The sequence below is a fragment of the Typopeltis vanoorti genome, chromosome 17, assembly GCF_054136105.1.
Source record: "Typopeltis vanoorti isolate ZY-2024b chromosome 17, IOZ_Tvanoo_1.0, whole genome shotgun sequence".
Lineage (NCBI taxonomy): Eukaryota > Metazoa > Arthropoda > Arachnida > Uropygi > Thelyphonidae > Typopeltis > Typopeltis vanoorti.
The window spans coordinates 98,917,586-98,937,437 of NC_143565.1; the positions used below are offsets into that span (position 1 = coordinate 98,917,586).

The following is a 19,852-nucleotide window of genomic DNA, read 5'->3' on the forward strand; positions in this document are numbered from 1 at the left end:
TTTTCTATTACTGGTTCTTGGTTTAATTCTTTCATAATTTCTTCAATTCTTTTGTGATCAAATAGGGTATACTTTGCAGTTTTTCTCATAAACTTCATTTCTGCTGTTGTTAATCTTTGTCTTTTTGTTTTACTGTCCAGATTTTGCTTCCATACATCAAGACTGGTAGGGCTAATGAATTGTATACTTTAGTCTGGTTTGTTTTTGAACTAGATTTGGTTTAAATATAGAGTTAATTACACCTGTTATTTTTAAATATTTTGCAATTTTTAGGTTTATATCTTTTTCATATGTGATCATGCATCCTAGGTAGTTAAATGAATTCACCTGTTCTAAGATCTTGTTATCTATTACTATTTTAGTTCTTGCTGGATCTTGTCCTTTAAAGGCCATAGTTTTTGATTTTTCTGTTGATATTATCATACAATAATCTTTGGCTATCTTATTTAGATTTAAAATAGCTTTCTGTAAGTTATCTTCAGAATTTGTAATTTTTATTTGGTCGTCGGCAAAGAGGAGAGTGTTTAAGTTTACTGTAGGAGGGGGGGGGTAATTCCTTGATGTAAATTTTTATTTCATTTTATTATTATTTCATTTAAGTAGATATTACAAGAGTTGCTGAGAGGGGACATCCCTGTCGGAGCCCTTGGTTTCTCTTTCGTATATGATAGCTTGTGATTTAATCTTATTTGTATTTGATTATTTTCATATATATTTGTGATAGCTTTCAGGATATTATTTGGTATTTGTCTTTCTTTTAATATGTTAAATAATATGTTTCTTTTAACTTTGTCAAATGCTTTTCCAAAGTCAGTAAATGCAATATGTGTTTCTAAATTGTATTCTCTTCTTTTCTCTATTATTAATTTTAGGCAAAAGGCCGGGTCTATACATGATTGTCCTTTTCTAAATCCACCATTCTGTACTTCTAAAATAAAGTTTTCGGAATATTTCATTAGTTTGCTATTTAAGATTCTGCTATATATTTTGTAACAGAAATTTAGTATACTGATACCTCTATAGTTTTTAGGGTCATCTCTGTTACCTTTTTTAAAGATAGGAATCACAATTACTTTTTTCCATTCTATTTGGGGGGGGGGGATACCAGTTGAATAAATTTTATTTAAAAATAATAAGAGTTTCTTTGAATCTTGTTCCTGTGTATTTATATAGTTCTGAACCTAGCTTATCTTCTCCAGGTGATTTTCATTTCTTGTTTCTTTCAGGCTGATTTCTAATTCTTCTTTAGTTATTTCCTTTTCATTTTCGTTAATTGTTTGCCAGTTGTCTTTTTTAAAATACTTGTCTGTCCACAATTCTGTGCAGTAATTTAGAAATTCTTCTAATTCCAATTCGGTGGTGTTTAATTTTATGTTTTCTTTGGTATCTGCATTTAAGTGGTTCAAAATCTTATATACATTGGTCTTATTTTATATAAATTACGTTCTAAATTAGAAACAAATTTGTTCTATGATTCTCTATGTCTTTTTCTGACTTCTCTTTTAGCTATGGCTCTTATTCTTTTATATTCTATTTCATCTTCTAATCTTTTACTGCTTAACCATTTGTGATAAGATTCTTTTTTCTTTTTGAATTATTTCTTTAATTGTATCATCCCAGATCTTCAGTTTTTTTCCTTTGGATAATTAAATATCTTTCTTGTGTTTACGTGCTTATATTATTCAGTTTTTTCCTTTTATTGAATTTTTTGGTCTTTCCTAAGCTTTCATTTGCTGCTGCATTTAGTATCGTTTTTATATTAAGCCATTCTATTTCTATTTCTTCATTTTGTTTTATTTTACATAAAAAAGTGTTTTTAAGAAAAAGGAGTTCATTTTCAATTTCTGTTTCTTCTGTAATTGAAAATGAACTCCTTTTTCTTAAAAAAAATTTTATTAATAGTGGTTTCTCTCCTAAGAAAATTGACAAATTTCTTTCCCCCAGTCACTCAACTACTTCTGAAGATCCCTCTTTCCCCAAAGCCTTCATCTCTTTGCCTTACATCAGCTCTCTTTCACCAAAACTGGCAAAAATTCTCAAGAAGTTTAACTTCAGAACTTGCTTCACTACGCTCTCAAAACTTCGTTCAATACTTAGTAAACCTAAAGAGAAACATCTTCCAACTCAGTTTCCTGGAGTGTACAAGGTTTTATGTGATTGTGGAAAGCCATACTATGGCCAGACTGCTAAATCCTCTTTCTACGTTTGGAAGAACACCGTAGAGATATCTCATATAACAGGACTAGTGTCAGCGCTCTCTCTAGCCACGTTCTCTTTTCAGTTAACTCAGACGAAGGCCGCCAACACATTGTGAACTGGACTCAAACTTCTAACATCCATATGTGCTACGATGAGCTTGAAAGAAAGAGTGTCGAATCTAGAGAAATTTCTCTAGATTCTTCTCATATCAACAACAGCCTAAGATTCAATCTCTCTGATGCACACGTTGCCTCTGTTCAGCATTAGCACACTCGCGACAGTGCATAGTATACGTTTGTTTGGAACTCAAGCGTGCATTTTGTTTTCAAACATGCTACTGTCTTTTTGTACTTGTTCTGTTATTACAATTTTAAGTCTCTGTAATTCTTTATATATTTCTTTGATTGTGATACCTGAAGATGTTGATCTATTCAACGAAACTTGTTAATTAGTAGTATCTTTTTAAATATACCATGTCATCTTTTTATCTCTTGGTAACAGTCATTAAAGTTTTTTTGAATATATATATATATATATATATATATATATATTTAAAATAATTTATATATATATATATATATATAAAAGCAAGGCATAAGGGACACAAAATACAACATATATTAGTACAAGAACCATATACCTAAGCTAATTTGAGAAGACTGTGATAAATCTTTCATAGCCTCTGCCATTAAATCATGAACATGTTCTGCCTGGGACCTTGATAATGTACTTACTCCCTCTGTTACTCCATCTGGTACCAGGACTGGACCCTTAAAGAAAAGTGCCAATATTTATATGGTATGATATAATCTTAATATCTATATGATACTGCTATGGCTAAACAGGGAAATGAGAATGTTTTAAGAAATTTACTAACAACAACAACAACACGAACAAGTAATTTCTATTGCAGTAAAACAAAGGGAAGTTAGCAACTATCACATCTGCAGACAACTTCTAGGAAGACAAATCTACGGAGAATCTATTAGTTTAAACCTCAAGAAATGTAATCAAAACTAGCCGGGAATAAAGAAAAAAGAACTGAACTGCATGAACTCAAAAGGAAGCAATGGTGATAAAAATTTTCTTTTACAAAAACTGAAATTGCTTTGTCCAAATCTTTTAGCAGATGGGAAGTTTTCACAGAGACACTCAGCAGGCTAATATAAAAAAATATAAACTTTTCTTAATGTCGGTACTTCCTTTCACTTTGAATTCACATCAGTTTTATTATATTCTTTTTATATATAATACTAAACTTAAAAATAGCATTGGAGGCAGAGGATGAGTTTGAACTAAATCTTAGCAACTGAGTGGAAAAATCTGAAGAAAACAATGATTGATTCAACTAAGGAGTCATGCAGTGAAGTTGTTTGCTAAGATAGAAAAATCAGAACTTTGTGGTGCATAAGAAGTTAAACAGGCAATCCAGGAAAACAAGAAATCATACTGAAATTTGCAAATAAGTTCAGCAAGTTTCCCAAGAGACTACAAAGAAACATGGAAGACAGCTGCGTTATATCTAAAAGTAGTTAAAAATTTATCACAGGCAGATATGCTGTAACTAATATCAGCAATAAGAAGATTTTCATATAACACAAAAACAAACAGGAAATTGAAAATATCAACTACATTCTCAATGGCAAATCTGTAGAACAAGCAATATACTTTAGCTATTTAGATACAATTTTAAGTGAAGATAGTAAATTACATAAGGAAATAAATAACAAGGAAAGAATACAGGTAGATTGGTTGTTCTGAAACATGCTTTTTTGGGGAAGGTATACTTTTACATTTTCCATATAGATTTTGTTTCTGTTTTGCAATCATAAAATAAGTAAATGAATTATCTTCTTATTCAACCACTTTCAAAAAACTTTAGATCAATTTTTAAGATTTTAAAAATATGCTGAGATCCTATTCTGCTGGAAAATTTAAAACCAAATTTGAGGAATGTTTATGAGTTTTGCCACAGAAATTGAATTAGCTTTTGCAGTGGTGTGTTTTTTTTCCTAAAAAGACAAAAGTTGCTCAAAAATTGAACACTGTTTGCAGATTTTGTTTGCAGTAGTAATTAGATTGTGTTAAATAAACATGCCAATTAATTAATATCTTTTTTTTTATTTTTTTTATTTACCATTCGGTATGGTGTAATTCCATTAAAAAGCAGAAGGGAATGACCTACACTCAGCCAATGTCACTCTGTATCCTCTGGCACTGCGACAGTACCAAATTGGATGACTTTTGATTTCTACACTTCTTTTTTAGAGTCTGATTATGTTCATCCTCTGAACCAAACATTAACTCTAACCGAAGAACTAAAATAATCCTTACTGGAATGACGGCCTTCATCCCCCACTGCACCCAAAAACGACCATTATCCAATTCTTGGGTTTTTGAACATATGCACCATAGAAGTCCAGGATAAAAATTCAGCATTTCACAAAATAGCTACAGTCAAAAACTCTAGCTCAGGGCATAGTATATGTTAAAAAAACATCAACAAATCCAAATCAAACTTTGTTGGAAGTTTTTCCACTTGGTTATACTATACCATAATGCATATCATTATACTTATTCATAAAGATATGTGCTTTGTATTATGGGATACTAAAAGAATTGATTTGAAGTAATTAATTTCTATATACGAGTTGCCCAGTCCTGTAAATATTTCAGGCTCAAATTTTGTTTGCTTACACTTGGATAAAGGATTAAACCAAGAATATAATTTCTTGGCATCTTTAATTTACAAAACAATGCCTGCCTATGCAAATGAAAGTTAAGCCCCTGCTCAGATTATTGGGCACAACTTATGTCCTTCTATGCTTCAACCTCTTTCACCTTTTTCTGAAACTTAACATTAGTACTTGATGGATGTTTTAAGTCTCATTAGGTGATATAATGATGAATGATTTTTATTAAAAGCCAGATTGCAGTGGGGGGGGGGGGGGAAGCTAATCATTTTTCAAGATTCTGCACAAGCAGCTGGTCAGAGGAAATTCGATGATAATTTAGTGGAACTTTTGAATCCTTACCTGGCCACAAGGAAAGGCATTAATAATTGCCTTTTTTTCAGATATACAGAAATTCATTCTGGAAGAGAACAAAACTGGTTGTTTTTATTGCTTTTTAGGGACAGAAATTTTAAGATGATGTAAGAAGAAAGCACACATTTTAACAGATGTTGTCTGTTAAAATGTCTGCATTTTTTTTTTTATGTGTCTCTTGCCCAGAAAAGGTTGAAAACTAACAGTATGTTAGTAGTGTGGGTGAGCTAAGGAATTCTTTTAATTTTTTTATTTTTTACATTTTTAAAAACCCTGCTCTAGAGAGCAAACATGGAACTCTTTCAAGCCACTTCATGCCTCCAAATAAATGGGGCATAGTCTCACATTGGGGTAATGAAATTCCTTTCCTACCTAAAGACAATCATAAACATCCATGCCCACAGAAAGCTTTAAACCTACTATGGTTAGATATTAGGTACATTATCATTCAGCCAACTAGGCCCAACTACATTTTAGTTAGCAATTATATATCTATTGTGTTATAGGATCAAAAGTGAGTGGATGGTATAACTGCCCTTGTTATAAAGAATGTACACTGAGTCCAGAAGCCCTTTTAGATATGATGGTGGATGTATCATGATTGAGTCTGAGCAAATTTGAATGCAGTTAAGTTTCTTGTGATGAGATATCTGCAAAAGATACTTCAAAATTTATTTTGAACTTTATTGGGCTGTTTTGCATTCTGCATTTCACACATGAAATGCAGAATGCAAAAGAAAAGAGAAAACAAGTCATTTTTCACACATTTCATGTGTGAAAAAATGACTTAATATTTCAAGTGCTGCAATTGCAGCAGCTTGCATTATTATTATTATCTGAGACCTCAAGAGAGTCAAGGACTCATTGAGGAAGGCCACTAGCTGTCATAAACTCATTCATACTAGATGCACACAGGCAAAGTGCTCTGCTTACTCACTGTTCTATATGAGAAAACTCTAGCTCTTATCCCTTTCTTAACTGCACATAAACTTAACTTCCATGAATGTCCTATGTTCTCTTCTCATCTTCCATATAAAATATTTTATCAGACAATATCCTACTACCCATTCAGAAGTTGACACTCATTATATCACCTCTCTTTTTCCTTTACTGAAAGGAGATCGGTTGGCAAAGCACTCTAAAAAAGTATCTACTACTGAACTAGAGAAAACTGGGTTTTAATAATCATAAAATAATCACAGGAAATAAATTACCCAACACTCAAAAAAACTTGTGGCTTCTTCTGGGTAAATTCATAAAATAATAAACATAAAATTGGCTGATTTTACATTACTATAGTTATTTTATGACAATAAAACCATTTTTTCTAGCTCATACTTCACTGGTTGAAACTTTTTGTCAGAAAGTATCCACAAATACTTCTTGGGTCAGCAATTACATATCCATTGAGAGAAGCTGACTGTTGGAGAATCAAATTCTGTTCAAGGATGAAAATATGTTCAAGTCAACTTGATCTATTTTCCATTATTATGCCCGTATAAGAGCAGATATCAAAGCACGGGAAAATTATTGACTCCCACAGATATTTTTTATTTCCCACTTAAACAGTGTAAAGAGGAATGAAGACCAAACTATTAAACTGACAGTACCAAATGAGTAGGCATGTGGAAAAATGTTTTACTTTATGTGTTTAAGAGGGAGAGAGGGAGAGATTATGTTAGTGTATGCACTACCTCAGTCTTGTGGCCATCCAGATCTCCTATAAGGATAATGGGAATGCTAGCTGAAAGATCGTCCTGAGAAATACGTACCATGTGGTAAATAGATGAAGCAAGTTGTAATATGAAATCTTACTGAGCAGTGGAAAAACTGCTTCTACAATGGTATTAAGCTGGACATTCCAGATTGAGGTATGGTTTCCCATGTAGATGACACAACACCCTCCTCCATGAACAGGACCATACCCTATTCTGTCCATATGGATGATGAGTCAATGTAATATAAGATCCTTACCAGGTTTCAAATTAAATGTCCTGCAGGCAAACAGCACACTTAGCTTATGCTTCTTAAGGGAAACCTTGATGTTCCAGTTTTGACTTTGTATAGTCTTGCTTTTACTGGTATCCATGTGTTAAGGCTTAAGTGCTGGGAGGACATCATGTTGGAGGTTTAATGGAGTATTGAGCACTAAGAAAGTATTAAAAATTAATTTTAATGCTTCCAATATTTCTCTCAGTCATTGAGATATCTTCAGCGAGTACAAATAACATCTGTAACACAACACAATACTCAATGAAACACAAAGTGACTCCAAAGTCCTATCTTAGTTGATTCACCCTCTATATGTGTTTGTAGGTGGCCCAGGATGTAAATCAGAAGCTATCACCATTATTGTTTCCCAAATTTTGGGAAGTTTTATGCATCTGTATTTGTTTAAATTAGGTTGATTTTTGAGTGCCACTGCAGATTCCAAAAACAGTCTTTCTTTTTTGAATTTATTATGATGGAGCATGGTGGTTTTCTTCTAGAAGATCCTGTGAGTGGTATCCAATACATAGTCTACAAAACCAGATTGACCATAGTCATGATTGCAGATGTAAGATTTGTGTCCATCTAAATGGATGGTGGCTTACTTCAGACCTGTCTGTCTGAAGTAAGCCAACCTGCAGGAACAGGGTACTTTATATATAGGAACTTTTTATATTCCAAGCACTGAGATAGAAGCAAGCTGATCTTTTGTAGAATGGATGAGAGTAGCAAGTTTCTGGTGAGGCTTAAAAGCTGTGTAGAGGTTGTACTCTTTTAAAGACCTGGCAATTTTTTCTGATGTGTCTCGGAAGTGGGGTGGTGGTGATGGTATTTCTGAAATCCTTCTGAAGGAATGGCCAAGGACTGGGGGAAGGATTTATTTATTTATTTTTTAAATTCTGTAAGCACTGTAGGTTGTGTATATGGTTGAGTTCTGTTGAAAGAGGGGGTACCACTGGGACAAAGAAAATAGGTTCTATTGGTTAGAGTTTTAATGATGCCATATTGCTGAGAGGGGCGGTGGTGGCGGGAAAGTTTGAGAATGTCTCTGCCTGTGTGAGTGGGTTTTCTATATATGGTAGAAAACCCACTCACACAGGGGATTTTCTATATACGGTAGAGGAGAAGTTACCAATTGTTAGACATGTCACTAAGATATCTAAGGAAGGGTAAATTATTGTTATTTCCCTTTCCATTGTAAACTGGATTCTTGGATATAGAGGTGACTGAAGAAGTCTAATGTGTCTGGGCCATGAGGCCAAACAGAGAACATATCATCTACATATCAAAACCAAATAGAAGGTTTGAGAGGGGTTGAGTCTATGGCTCGTTTTTCAAATGTAAACATTTTCCATATAAAAATTGGCAAGCAGAGGTGAAAGAGGGGCATAGCAGAATTGATGGCAAAGGAAAAGAGATCTAAGTTATCAGAAAGAAAAACGTTTTTGTTAAGGTGTCACTAGAGAATATTGGTAAATAGTGAGGTGATGTCAAAGCTTACCATTGTATTATTTAAATTTAGATTTTCAATCAAGGTTTTAAAATGGATGGAGTTTTTATAGTCCAGTGAGTGGAGTAAGAGAGTTTGCAGCTGGTTTAAAAATTTCATTTCTGCCAATGTTATTCATCAGTGGCTCATTTTTTTGTATGTTTCACTTTCATATAATACTTCATAATTAAAGAAGAAAATAATGACACACAGGTCAGAGAAGATAGAACAGGAACAAGAAAAACATTGGGGAATTTGGATTTGGTCAAAACTTTCATTTCTGCCATTGTTATTCATCAGTGGCTCATTTTTTCCATTGTGTATGTTTCACTTTCATATAATACTTCATAATTAAAGAAGAAAATAATGACACGTAGGTCAGGGAAGATAGAACAAGAACAAGCAAAAAATTGGGAAATTTGAATTTGGTCAAGGACATGATGAGGGATGAAGGTTAATGGATATTTGCATCAGAAATCATATCAATTCTATACTTATAAGGTATAGTTGGGAGCAAAAAAATCTATAATACATTATATTGGTATACGTATATAGTTGATATTAAAGAAGTAGATAAGTTATGGACATCAAAGTTTTCCTATCTATCTCTTCAGATGGAGATCACAAGTTTCCAAAGACAGCTTAATGCGGAGTCTTATAGCCACATCAAGGTGCGTATGGAAAAGAAATGTAGCAAGAAAAAAGAGACAGAAAAAGGTGTATATATTGAACTAGACCGAGGTAAATCAATAATTTGAGTCTCTGATTAAGTTTAAGACCTATGAAAATGGATAATAATCAGGGCCAGCGGAAGCGGGCATGCAGAGCATGTGGTGCATGCGGGCGCCGCTACAAAGTGGGTGCCACCATCGGGGCACCGTTCATAAGTTCATTTTTAAGAAATAAAATTTTTATCATGAAAACAAAAAATTCTTAGAATGATCAATATTAAAATAAATAAGGGATACACCGAATAAAAATTTTAAAAAACTAAATTGTATATTGCCGCCTATTTGATCAGCCAGCTGTTTACAATTTTGCAGTGAGAACAGGCTAAATGCTTGCCTACAGAATGTTGTGTCTACTGCAGTCTATCTAAAGTGAAATGGTGAATGGTTTTTGTGTGCAGAAACGAATTTTCATACAAAACATTTGTTGCTAGTTAACCAGTCATATGGTATGCATCTCAGTAGGCTACTGACAGTAGCGCAGTGCACACTATTATTTCGTCTCTGTGTCGTGTTGTGGAATAATTTCTTGTGGGTATAAAATAGAAATGGAATCAAATTAAAAAAAAGTTATCCGGTGCACAAAATCGTAAGCATCATGCTGCGAAAGCAGATGTTAAGAAACAAACTGGAGCTCTTAATAAATTTGTTAAAATATTAAAATATTCTGATGCAGATTGTAACCAACTCGATACATCAGAAATTGGAGTTGAAGAACTGTGCACATCATCCAGTTTTCATGAAAGTACTATTGCAACTATTGAACAAGATAACAAGACACATGATTTGAGTGAAAAACAGTTAGGAGAAGATTTAGTTGTAGTTGACTATGAAACTAACACATTGTTAGTCTCTGTAAATTTAGAAGATCCAGGTGAATGGGGAAATATTGATGAAAAATTATGAGTTGTTTTAATTGAAATGAGGCCTGTTCAAAAGAAAAATATAATATATCCCAGAGATACATATGGTCATAAATTTGGCAACACGTATTATAATAGAAAAATGGAAAATGGGGAGCTCATGCAAAGAACATGGCTCATTTATTACAAAACTTTAAATTCTGTTTTTTGCTTTTGTTGCAAACCTTTCGCACCTACCAAATCAAGTAGTCTTGTAGAAGGTTATAACGATTGGAGAAATGTAAGTACAACTTTGCATAGACATGAGATTAGTTTAACTCACATGAAAAATTTCTTAAAATGGAAGGAAGTTGATAAAAATTTAAAAAACAAAACTACTACTGATTGCTAGACTCAATGGAAAAGACACATTGGACGAGTGTATTAGAACGCTTATTTAAAATTATAAAATTCCTTGGCAGCCAAAATTGCAGATCATCTGATAAATTATAAGAAAGGAATAACGGCAATTTTTTAAAATTAGTCGAACTCTTTGCGAAGTTTGATCCCGTTATGGAAAATCATGTTGAAAGGACCCTACAACAAAACAATAGAGTACACTATCTGAGTAAAGACAGTCAAAATGAAATATTGGAAACTTTAAGTAATGCAATCAGGGATACAATTTTATTATCAATTCGAAAATCTAAATATTATTCCATAATTTTTGAGTGGTTACAATCTGCACACCTGATGTAAGTAAAACAGAACAAATGACCATTATTATTCGCTTTGTTTCCTATGACAATGGAATTGCCAAGATCAGGGAAAACTTTTTAGGTTTTGCAGATATATCAGATTCCACAGGACGTGGTTTATGTGCAACAATAATGGAACAACTGGAAAAATGGAACATTCCCATTGAAGACATGCGAGGTCAAGGGTATGACAATGGGGCATATATGAAAGGGAAAAAATATGGGCTCCAAAATTTGTTTTTAAACAAAATTCCTTGAGCTTTTTACATGTCATGTGCTGCTCATACTCTAAATTTAATCATTAACGATGCAGCCAAAGTGAATGCAGATACAATTAGTTTCTTTTATTCAAATTTTATGCAATTATTTGCATAAAATTTTATGCAATTATTCAAAAAATATACAATTTCTTTTCTTCTTCTCTTCCGTCTAAGATGGGTTAAGTCTTCTCTTGAGCAGGATCTTCCAGTCTTTATTCCTTGCTGTTCGAAAAAGTTCCTTATATGTTCTGCATCCCGAGATGTTCTTTATTAATTTCAGCCAGGTAATTCTTGGTCTTCCAGGTCTTCTTTTTTCAGTTGGAAAAGTGTTGATTAGGATGTTAGGAAGTCTGTCTGCATCCATGCGTACAGTGTGTCCAAACCATCTCAATTGTTGTTTTCTAATTTTTTCTATTATTGTCTTTTTATACAATAGTTCTTGTCTGACTGTGATGTTTGTTTTCTTTTCTATCCAACTTGTTCTATTTATTTTTCTTAAGCATTTCATTTCAAATGCCAGCAGTTTTTTCTCCTCTCTTTTTTTAACTGTCCACGCTTCTGTTCCATAGATGACTGTAGTATAATTATTGCCTCATATAATTTGATTTTGGCTTGTTTAGATATCTTGTTTGTTTTCCAGATTTTCTGTAATTTTCCCATGGTGGTCCATCCGATCATTATTCTGTGTTTAATGTTTTGAGTTTATCTATTGTTTCTGTTAGTTATGATCAAAGTTATATGAAGTTGTCTACTTGTTCTATTTGTTCTCCATTTAGGGTGGCTGAGATAGTAGTTTTGTTCTTCCCTATTTTCATCACTTTTGTCTTTTGTATATTTATTGTCATGTCATATGTTTTACAGGTTTCGTTTAGCTTGTTGATCAGCTTTTGTAGTTCATTTGGGGTTCTTGCAAGAAGGACAAGATCATCTGCATGTTTGATATTGTTTATGTTTAAACCATTGACATTGATTCCAGGCTCATTGTCTATTGCTTTCTTTACAACTTCTTCTAGATATATGTTGAATAGGCATGGAGATAATGGGCAACCTTGCATTACTCCTTTTTGGATCTCTATGGGTTCTGTTGTGAGTGTGTCCTTTTTAATTATTGCATTTGTCTTAGAGTAATATTTTATCAGAAACTGTATTATATATTTGTCTATTGCTTTTTCTAGTAGAATTTTAAGAAGGATTTCTCTGTTGATGTTATCGAAAGCTTGTTTAAAGTCCACAAAACAACAATATAGTTCTTTATGGTCTTCCCAGCTGAGCTCTGCTAGTTGGTGCAATGTGAAAATTTGGTCTATTGTTGAATAGTTTCCTCGGAAACCAGCTTGTTCTATGCCTATCATTTCTTCGTAGGTGTTTTTTAATCTATTTTGTATAATTCTTATGAATATTTTATAGGTGTGAGAGAGTAAATTGATTGGTCTGTAATTTCTGCAGTCTCTTTTATCTCCTTTCTTGTATATTGGGATAATCTTTCCAGTTCTCCAGTCATCTGGGATCTCTCCTGTTTGTAGTATTTTATTGAATAGGGTTGTTAAATATTCTATTGATATACTGCCTCCATATGACCACAGTTCAGTAGGGATAGTATCAATACCTGGTGCTTTATTGTTTTTCATCTGTTTTATTGCGTATCTAACTTCTTCTTGTAAAATTTTAGGGTGATCATTATTTTTTTCTATTGTTGGCATTGTAGTTCTGTTTCCTTGGTGGAAGATAGTCTTAAAATGGTTTGACCAGATTTTTCTTATATGTTCAATATTCCCGGTTTCAGTCATCTTGTTTATCATTGTTACTGCTTTTGCTGAGAATTCTTTTGTAATTTCTCTTACAGTATCATGGAAGACTTTTAGGTTGTTTTGTTATGCTTCTTGGCATTTCTTAGCTTTTTCTTCTAACCATTTTTCTTTGGCGTTTTTGCATAGGTTGTCAACTTTATTTTTTAGTGCTCTGTATTTTTCTCTATTCTCTTCATTGTTTTGTTGGTTTACAAGTATCTTGGCCTCTCTTTTCTCTTCTATGGTAACTATGATTTCTTGGGTTATCCACTGTTTGTTTATTTTGGGTTTGGAACCTAGAGTGTCTTTTGCGATTGATAACACTGTTTCTTTTCCTTCTTCCCAGTATTTTCCGCTGTTCTGTAAGATGGAGGGTTTTAATTTCAAGCAAATCTGGTCTAAAAATCGACTTCTACTTAAGCTATCTTTTAGTTTGGATAGGTTGATGATTTCTTCTTTTCTGAAAATTATTTTTCCTGTTGAATTTTATCTTTACTTTGGCAGTTAATATTTCGTGGTCAGTGTCAAAATCAAAACTTCTTAATGTTTGTACATTATTTACTGATCTTTTCCATTGTTTGTTTATGATGATATAGTCTATGCAGTTCTTTATATTACCATCTGGAGATGTCCATGTATATTTATTATTAGGGCATTGAGAGAATAATGTGTTTGTAATCATTAGATCGTTTGCTTTACAGAAGTGAAGTAATTGTTCTCCCCTGTCGTTAAGCTCTCCGTATCCAAATTTCCCCATCACATCTTTTTTGTCTGCTGTGAACTGTCCTATTTTAGCATTAAAATCTCCCATCACTATCATGAGTTCTCTATTTTTGGGATTATCTATTTCCTGTTGTAGTTCTTCATAGAAATTTTCTATTTCTTCTTCTGAATGGTTACTGTCTGGTGCATATATTTGGATTATTTTAATTGTTTGACTTTTTCTTTTACTTGAAGTTTGGCTGTTATTATTCTAGGATTTCTTTTCATTCTCTTACAAACGTTGGGCAATCCTTTTAAAGAATTGCCCAATGTTTGTAAGAGAATGAAATTTCCTTCATGCTGAGTTTGTAAAAAAATTGACATTGAAACAGCCATCAGAAACACGATGAGAAAGTAAAATTAATGCAATCCGCCCTCTATGATATCAGTCAGGAGAAATTTACGATGCACTTTTTGAAATTTTAAATAATGAAAATTTTAATAAAGAAACTCAGTATGAAGCACAAACATTAAGTGCTAAAATAAAGGACTACAAATTTATTTGCTCTCTTATAACTGGGCATGATATACTTAACAGAATAAACCTTGTGAGTAAAATGCTTCAAGACAAAAATATGAACATTACACATGATTTAGAATCTATCAAAAACTTAAAAATATTCTTACAAGAGTATCGATCAGATACAAATTTTAAAGAAGTTCTAAAAACGGAAAAATAACTGGGGGAAGAGGTGGATGGAGAACAAGAATTTAAAACTGGTACGGAAGTCCGACAAAGAAGACACGACAATTTGACTACGAGCATGATGACAAAACGCCACTATCGCCAGAAGATAAATTTAGAGAGAATGTATTTTATACACTTCTAGACATTGCAATGTGTTCTTTAATAGAACGTTCTGAACAACTAAAAACATGATAATTTCAATTTCTTGTATAATTACTACAAATTAATAACAAAGATTTACGAAAAAATTGTGATGATTTAGAGATTCTCTTGAAGGATGGCGACAATAAAGATATAAATGCAATAGAACTATATGACGAGTTATGTGCTTTCCGGGATATTTTTTGGAAGGATAATTTAAATATTCAAAACCATTTCGATATTTTTAATTTTATTGTGTCCAATAATTTATCTTTCCCTAACTTTTCAATTGCTTCAAGAATACTATTAACCTTACCTGTTAGTGTAGCGAGCGGTGAACGTTCCTTTTCCAAGTTGAAATTGATTAAAACCTACTTAAAAACAAGTATGTCACAAAAAAGGCTTGTTAGTTTGGCGTTAATAGCTATTGAAAATGATATATGTGCGGAATTAGACGTTAAGACCATTATTTCTAATTTTATGAATATGAAATCAAAAACCTAAAATTTTAATTTAAAAAAATTTCAAGTATATTTACGTAATTTAATTTATTTTCTGTTATTCTGTAAACGTTATTTTTTGAATACTTATACTAAATGTTCTAATTATTTCTGAATTCTTTTCTTATTTTCTCATCTGTCTTGAGTTTCTTTTATTTTTCTAAAAGATAGTTCCACTTATAAAAATTATTAAAAAAATTTTACAAGCTACTAAGAATTTAGTAACTTGTAAAATGCAAGAATTTTTTAAACCTTAGTTCAAATAAATTTTAACTTTTATTAAAATTCATTTTAATTTTGTTAACGATTCGGGTCGGTGAGAGGGCTATAATCCCTGTATCATTATATTCAATGATTAAAGTGAAGTGGCTTTATCAGAATTTGCTTTAACTTTTGAGAATTTTTTGAATATTCGGGTTTTTAATGATTATCGTGCCTAGTCAACAACCACGGTTCGTTACATTTAGCGAACCCACGTGTGGCTGTTCTGTCAAAATTTATTTAAGAAATTTCAAATAATTTAAATTTTTATTATCGTAAAAGAACTACACACGCCCGGATCATTACAGGGGGTGCTTAGATAGACATTGCATGTGAGCGACAAAGACCCTAGCGGCGGCTCTGATAATAATCATTATCAAATTACCGATATGTATGCTCAAAAAGTGGGGGTCAGAATCTTATGACAGCACTACATGAAAAGGATATATCACTATTAACTTCCTACAGACAATTTTTCTCCTAATTAATCTGTTATCTGTTAGAACAGAAATATTGTCAGATCTTCTAATTCAGTGTTCTAAGGCACAGTGTATTAATCCACCTACATCTTGGTCTCTTTCCTGCCATCTTGCTATTAAACACCTGCTTTACTAACCTTTCCTCACACATTCTATTTAAGTAACCATACCACCACCACATATCAACTCTGTTCACATATTTCTGAATGCCAACAATATCAAGTTCCCTCATCTTCTTCTTTTTCAGGCTTATAGACCAAGTGGAATGTTCCACACTCAATTCCATCTTTTTAAGGGTCTTCCTCTGCATCAGGTACCTTTTGGGTGGTAATTTAGAATTTGTTTAGGTATTCTGCTTCTATTCATTCTCAGTACACGTTCTTTCCATTTTTCTCTATAGCATATAACTGTTTCATTTAGGGAGTTTGTAATTCCAAGTTTATTTCTGATTTCGCTGCTTTACATTTTATCCATTATTGTGACTCCTTCAGTTCTGTGCAGAAATTTTGGATGATTCACTTCTTTCATCTGCTTTTTTTATTGTCCATATCTCACTACCATAAAGCAGTGAGATACGGACAATAAAAAAAACTTGATATAAAAAAAGTAGATAAGTTAAAATTTAGCTACTCTATTGTAGATTCTTATTTGTGCGTGTTTTTGTACATAATCGGGTTTGAAAATTTTATTTGTAATGCCTGTTACTTTAAAAAGTTTGATAGCTTTGGTGCTATATCAGCTTCATTTTTATATGACATTGTGTATCCTAAATATTTGAATGCATTTACTAGCTCTATTATTTTGTTGTTTATTATATTTTGCTTCTTATTGGATTAGCACCTTTGAAGGCCATGAATTTTGTTTTGTCTAAGTTCCTTCATAATATCCTAAATTTTAATGATGCTATCATTGATGCCACTGTTCATTTCCCCAACTTCATATCTGTGTTCTCCAGTCTTTCATCATGTCCTATTTCTAACCCAGCTCTCATATCCATAAGTTCAAATTGGTTTAAATATCATTCATCAAATTAATGACATGTACCCTCAAGGGGTGTACAGGATATTATGATAGTATACTACATGAACACTATCTTGTACACAACTAGTTTCATGTTCTAATTTCTTGCTTTTCCATAAAAATTTCTTTAGTTGGCTTCTTACCAAACTAGCTTTGCTAATGTCATTGTCTATTTCCATATTTAATTTACCATCTTTAAAAATTGTGCCAAAATGGGTGACATATTTTACTTTTCTATGAAGTTTTCCATTCTGATGTTTTTGATAGTGGCAGGTCTGTGTGATGGAGAGGTTGAAAATTTGTGGGTCACAGAAGCTGGTTTATAGGTGGATAAGGGGGAAGACATAATAGAGACATATAAGTTGCTTAGGAGAATTTATAGGATTGATGTGAAAGAAATATTTCAGTACATGAACAATGTGATGAAACTAGGGGCCATCCAAGGAAACTGAGTGTGGTTAGAAAGGAATGAGGACTAGATATTTGCTTGGAGTGGTGAATGAGTAGAATTGATTACCAGATTCAGCTGTGTGTGCATTGTTAGTGAATGATTTCAAGGCAGATATTATACACGTACTGATAATTAATGCTTTTGATATGGCTCTCCCGCAACGAGTCTACGGACTCCGTGGATATCATACGGATAGACATCCATATGCGATAATAATAACAGGCAATAATAATAATGTTTGATATCAGATTTAATGCCACATTTTAATATTAAGTTGAATGCCACTTTTCTTTATAATGTGATCCATATAAATGATGAATAACAGTGGAGATAATATACACTGTTGTCTCACACCTGATTTAACATATTTTAACTGCTGACTTGCAACTCAAATATAGACCATATTGTCAATATAATGTCCCATTTACATGTAACTGTAGCTTTTGAATAAACTTTTCTTTTGACACCTTGGCATATGCCTTTTCTAGATCTAAAAAACTTAGATACAGTTCCTTGTTATATTCTCATGATTTCTCAATGATCTGTCACAAGGTGAAAATCTGATAACCAAAAGTTCTATTTGGCTTGAGCCCACCTGTTCTGGTTTTCTTAGCCTTTTCTCAAGAATGCTTGCATAATACTTATCATAACAACTCAGCAGGAAATTGCTCTGTAATTTTGAATTCTATTCTATTTCCCTTTTTATAAATGGAGTGAGCTCCATTTATAAAAAGGGAAATAGAAAGAATTGAAAGTAAATCATAGAAATCATCTCAGTAAATCATAGAAAGTTATGATTTACTGAGGTTCTGAGTAAGAAATGATGGTAAATGCAAAGATGAAATTAAAAGTCCCCCCCCCCGCCCATGTGAATAAAAGCTCTGTTAAATCTGACAAAAATTATGAAAGATTGAGATGTAATGCCATGGAAATTAGAATTGTCAAAGCAACGGTATTTCCAGTAGTGATTTATGGATGAAAGCTGAATTATTAAGAAGACAGACAGAAAGTGAATAATCATTTGAATTATGGACATGGAGGAGACTATTAAGAATCCCATGGCCTGCAAAAATGACTAATAAGAAGGTTTTAGAGAGTATAAACATTTAGTGATCATTGCTGCTTGGAAGCAATGATCATTAAAGAGAAGTTGATGTACTTTGGACATACCATGCAAACATATGAATCATTGGAAAAGGCAGTTATGTTGAGGAGGATTGGGGGCATGAGAAGGAGAGGAAGAGTTTGTACAGACAACATAAAGGAACTTACCAAACTGAACTTAGAATTGCTGAAAGAAAAGAAAAGAGGCCAAGTGGGATGGAAAAGCCTTTGTTCACAAGATTGCCAAGATTCAAAAATGACTAGAGTTCCACTCCAATCATCTAGAATTCAACTTCTCTAACAGGCCTTATGAACTATGCAGTGTATCCACTTAAAAAGTTTAATACCTCCATATATGAGCATTTCTGGTTGAATGTTATCTACTCCAGCTGTTTTTCTACATTTCAAGTTTTCAATGGCTTTTTTTTTTCTCTTACAAGTATTAATATGCACTCCTGATTGCATTTCTCTTAAATGGTTTCTACCACTGTACTGTGAATGTTGTTTCATTTGGCAAGCTTTCAGAGGAATTACTCTACACATCTAGAATATTTTTATCTTCAGTTTTTTATGTCACCTTTATCAGCTCTTCATCTTTGATTCATTTTACAGTACTCTTTCCTCCATTTCTAAGCTTTTTTCAATAATCTCCAGAATATTTTAGCACCTCCCTGATATATATTTTCTATGTTCTTAGTAGTCTGCCCATGACTTTTGTTTAGCTACTTTTACATTGTTTCTCTTTCTTGCATTTTTCTCTGTATTCTCCAAGAACACAAGCTGACTTACTTGCCAGGAACTTTCAATAATTTTTCTTTTTTTCCCTTGACTGTCTCTTTAATCTCTTAATTTCAGCATGAAGTTTTCTGATTTCCTATCTGTGCAGACAACCTCACCACATGCTTCTTTGAATCAATGTTTTCTTCAGGGTCTGTCAGTGAATCATCAAGGTCTGATTCTTGTTTTCAAACTTTTTCATTTTTTCTTGAATATCTATGCATGTGATTCTACAGTTCACCTCTGAAAGCTGCTAAACCTTGATTTATTTTTGTGCAATTTTCTCACATTTAATTTTCTTACACAATTTTCTTTTCAATATATTCTTCTTCCCACAGTCCATAACAAGACTGTTATAAAGATATTAGGAAATATTCTTCACAGAAATCTTCCAAGTAGTCCTTGAATAACATTTTGCTTTAAGCTCTCAAAGCAAAGCATCTGTTTAGTTTTTATATTGTCTATCCAGTTTATTCTAGGTAGACCTCTTTTTTTGGGGTTCATGGAATAAGTCCTTTGAGGACTTGCATTGGAAGGCTATTTAGATCTATTGATATGACCAAGTCAAGC

At 32.7% G+C, this 19,852-nt stretch overlaps 1 protein-coding gene across 1 annotated transcript in view; it reads right to left on the reverse strand.

The window, feature by feature from the left end:
- Positions 1-19,852, reverse strand: part of Atg2 (Autophagy-related 2) — a 616,887-nt gene that overhangs the window by 157,564 nt on the left and 439,471 nt on the right. The window contains exon 29 of the mRNA XM_090407292.1: positions 2,840-2,969. Within this exon, the coding sequence (XP_090263418.1) occupies positions 2,840-2,969 (130 nt within the window). The remainder of the gene's footprint in view (positions 1-2,839; positions 2,970-19,852) is intronic.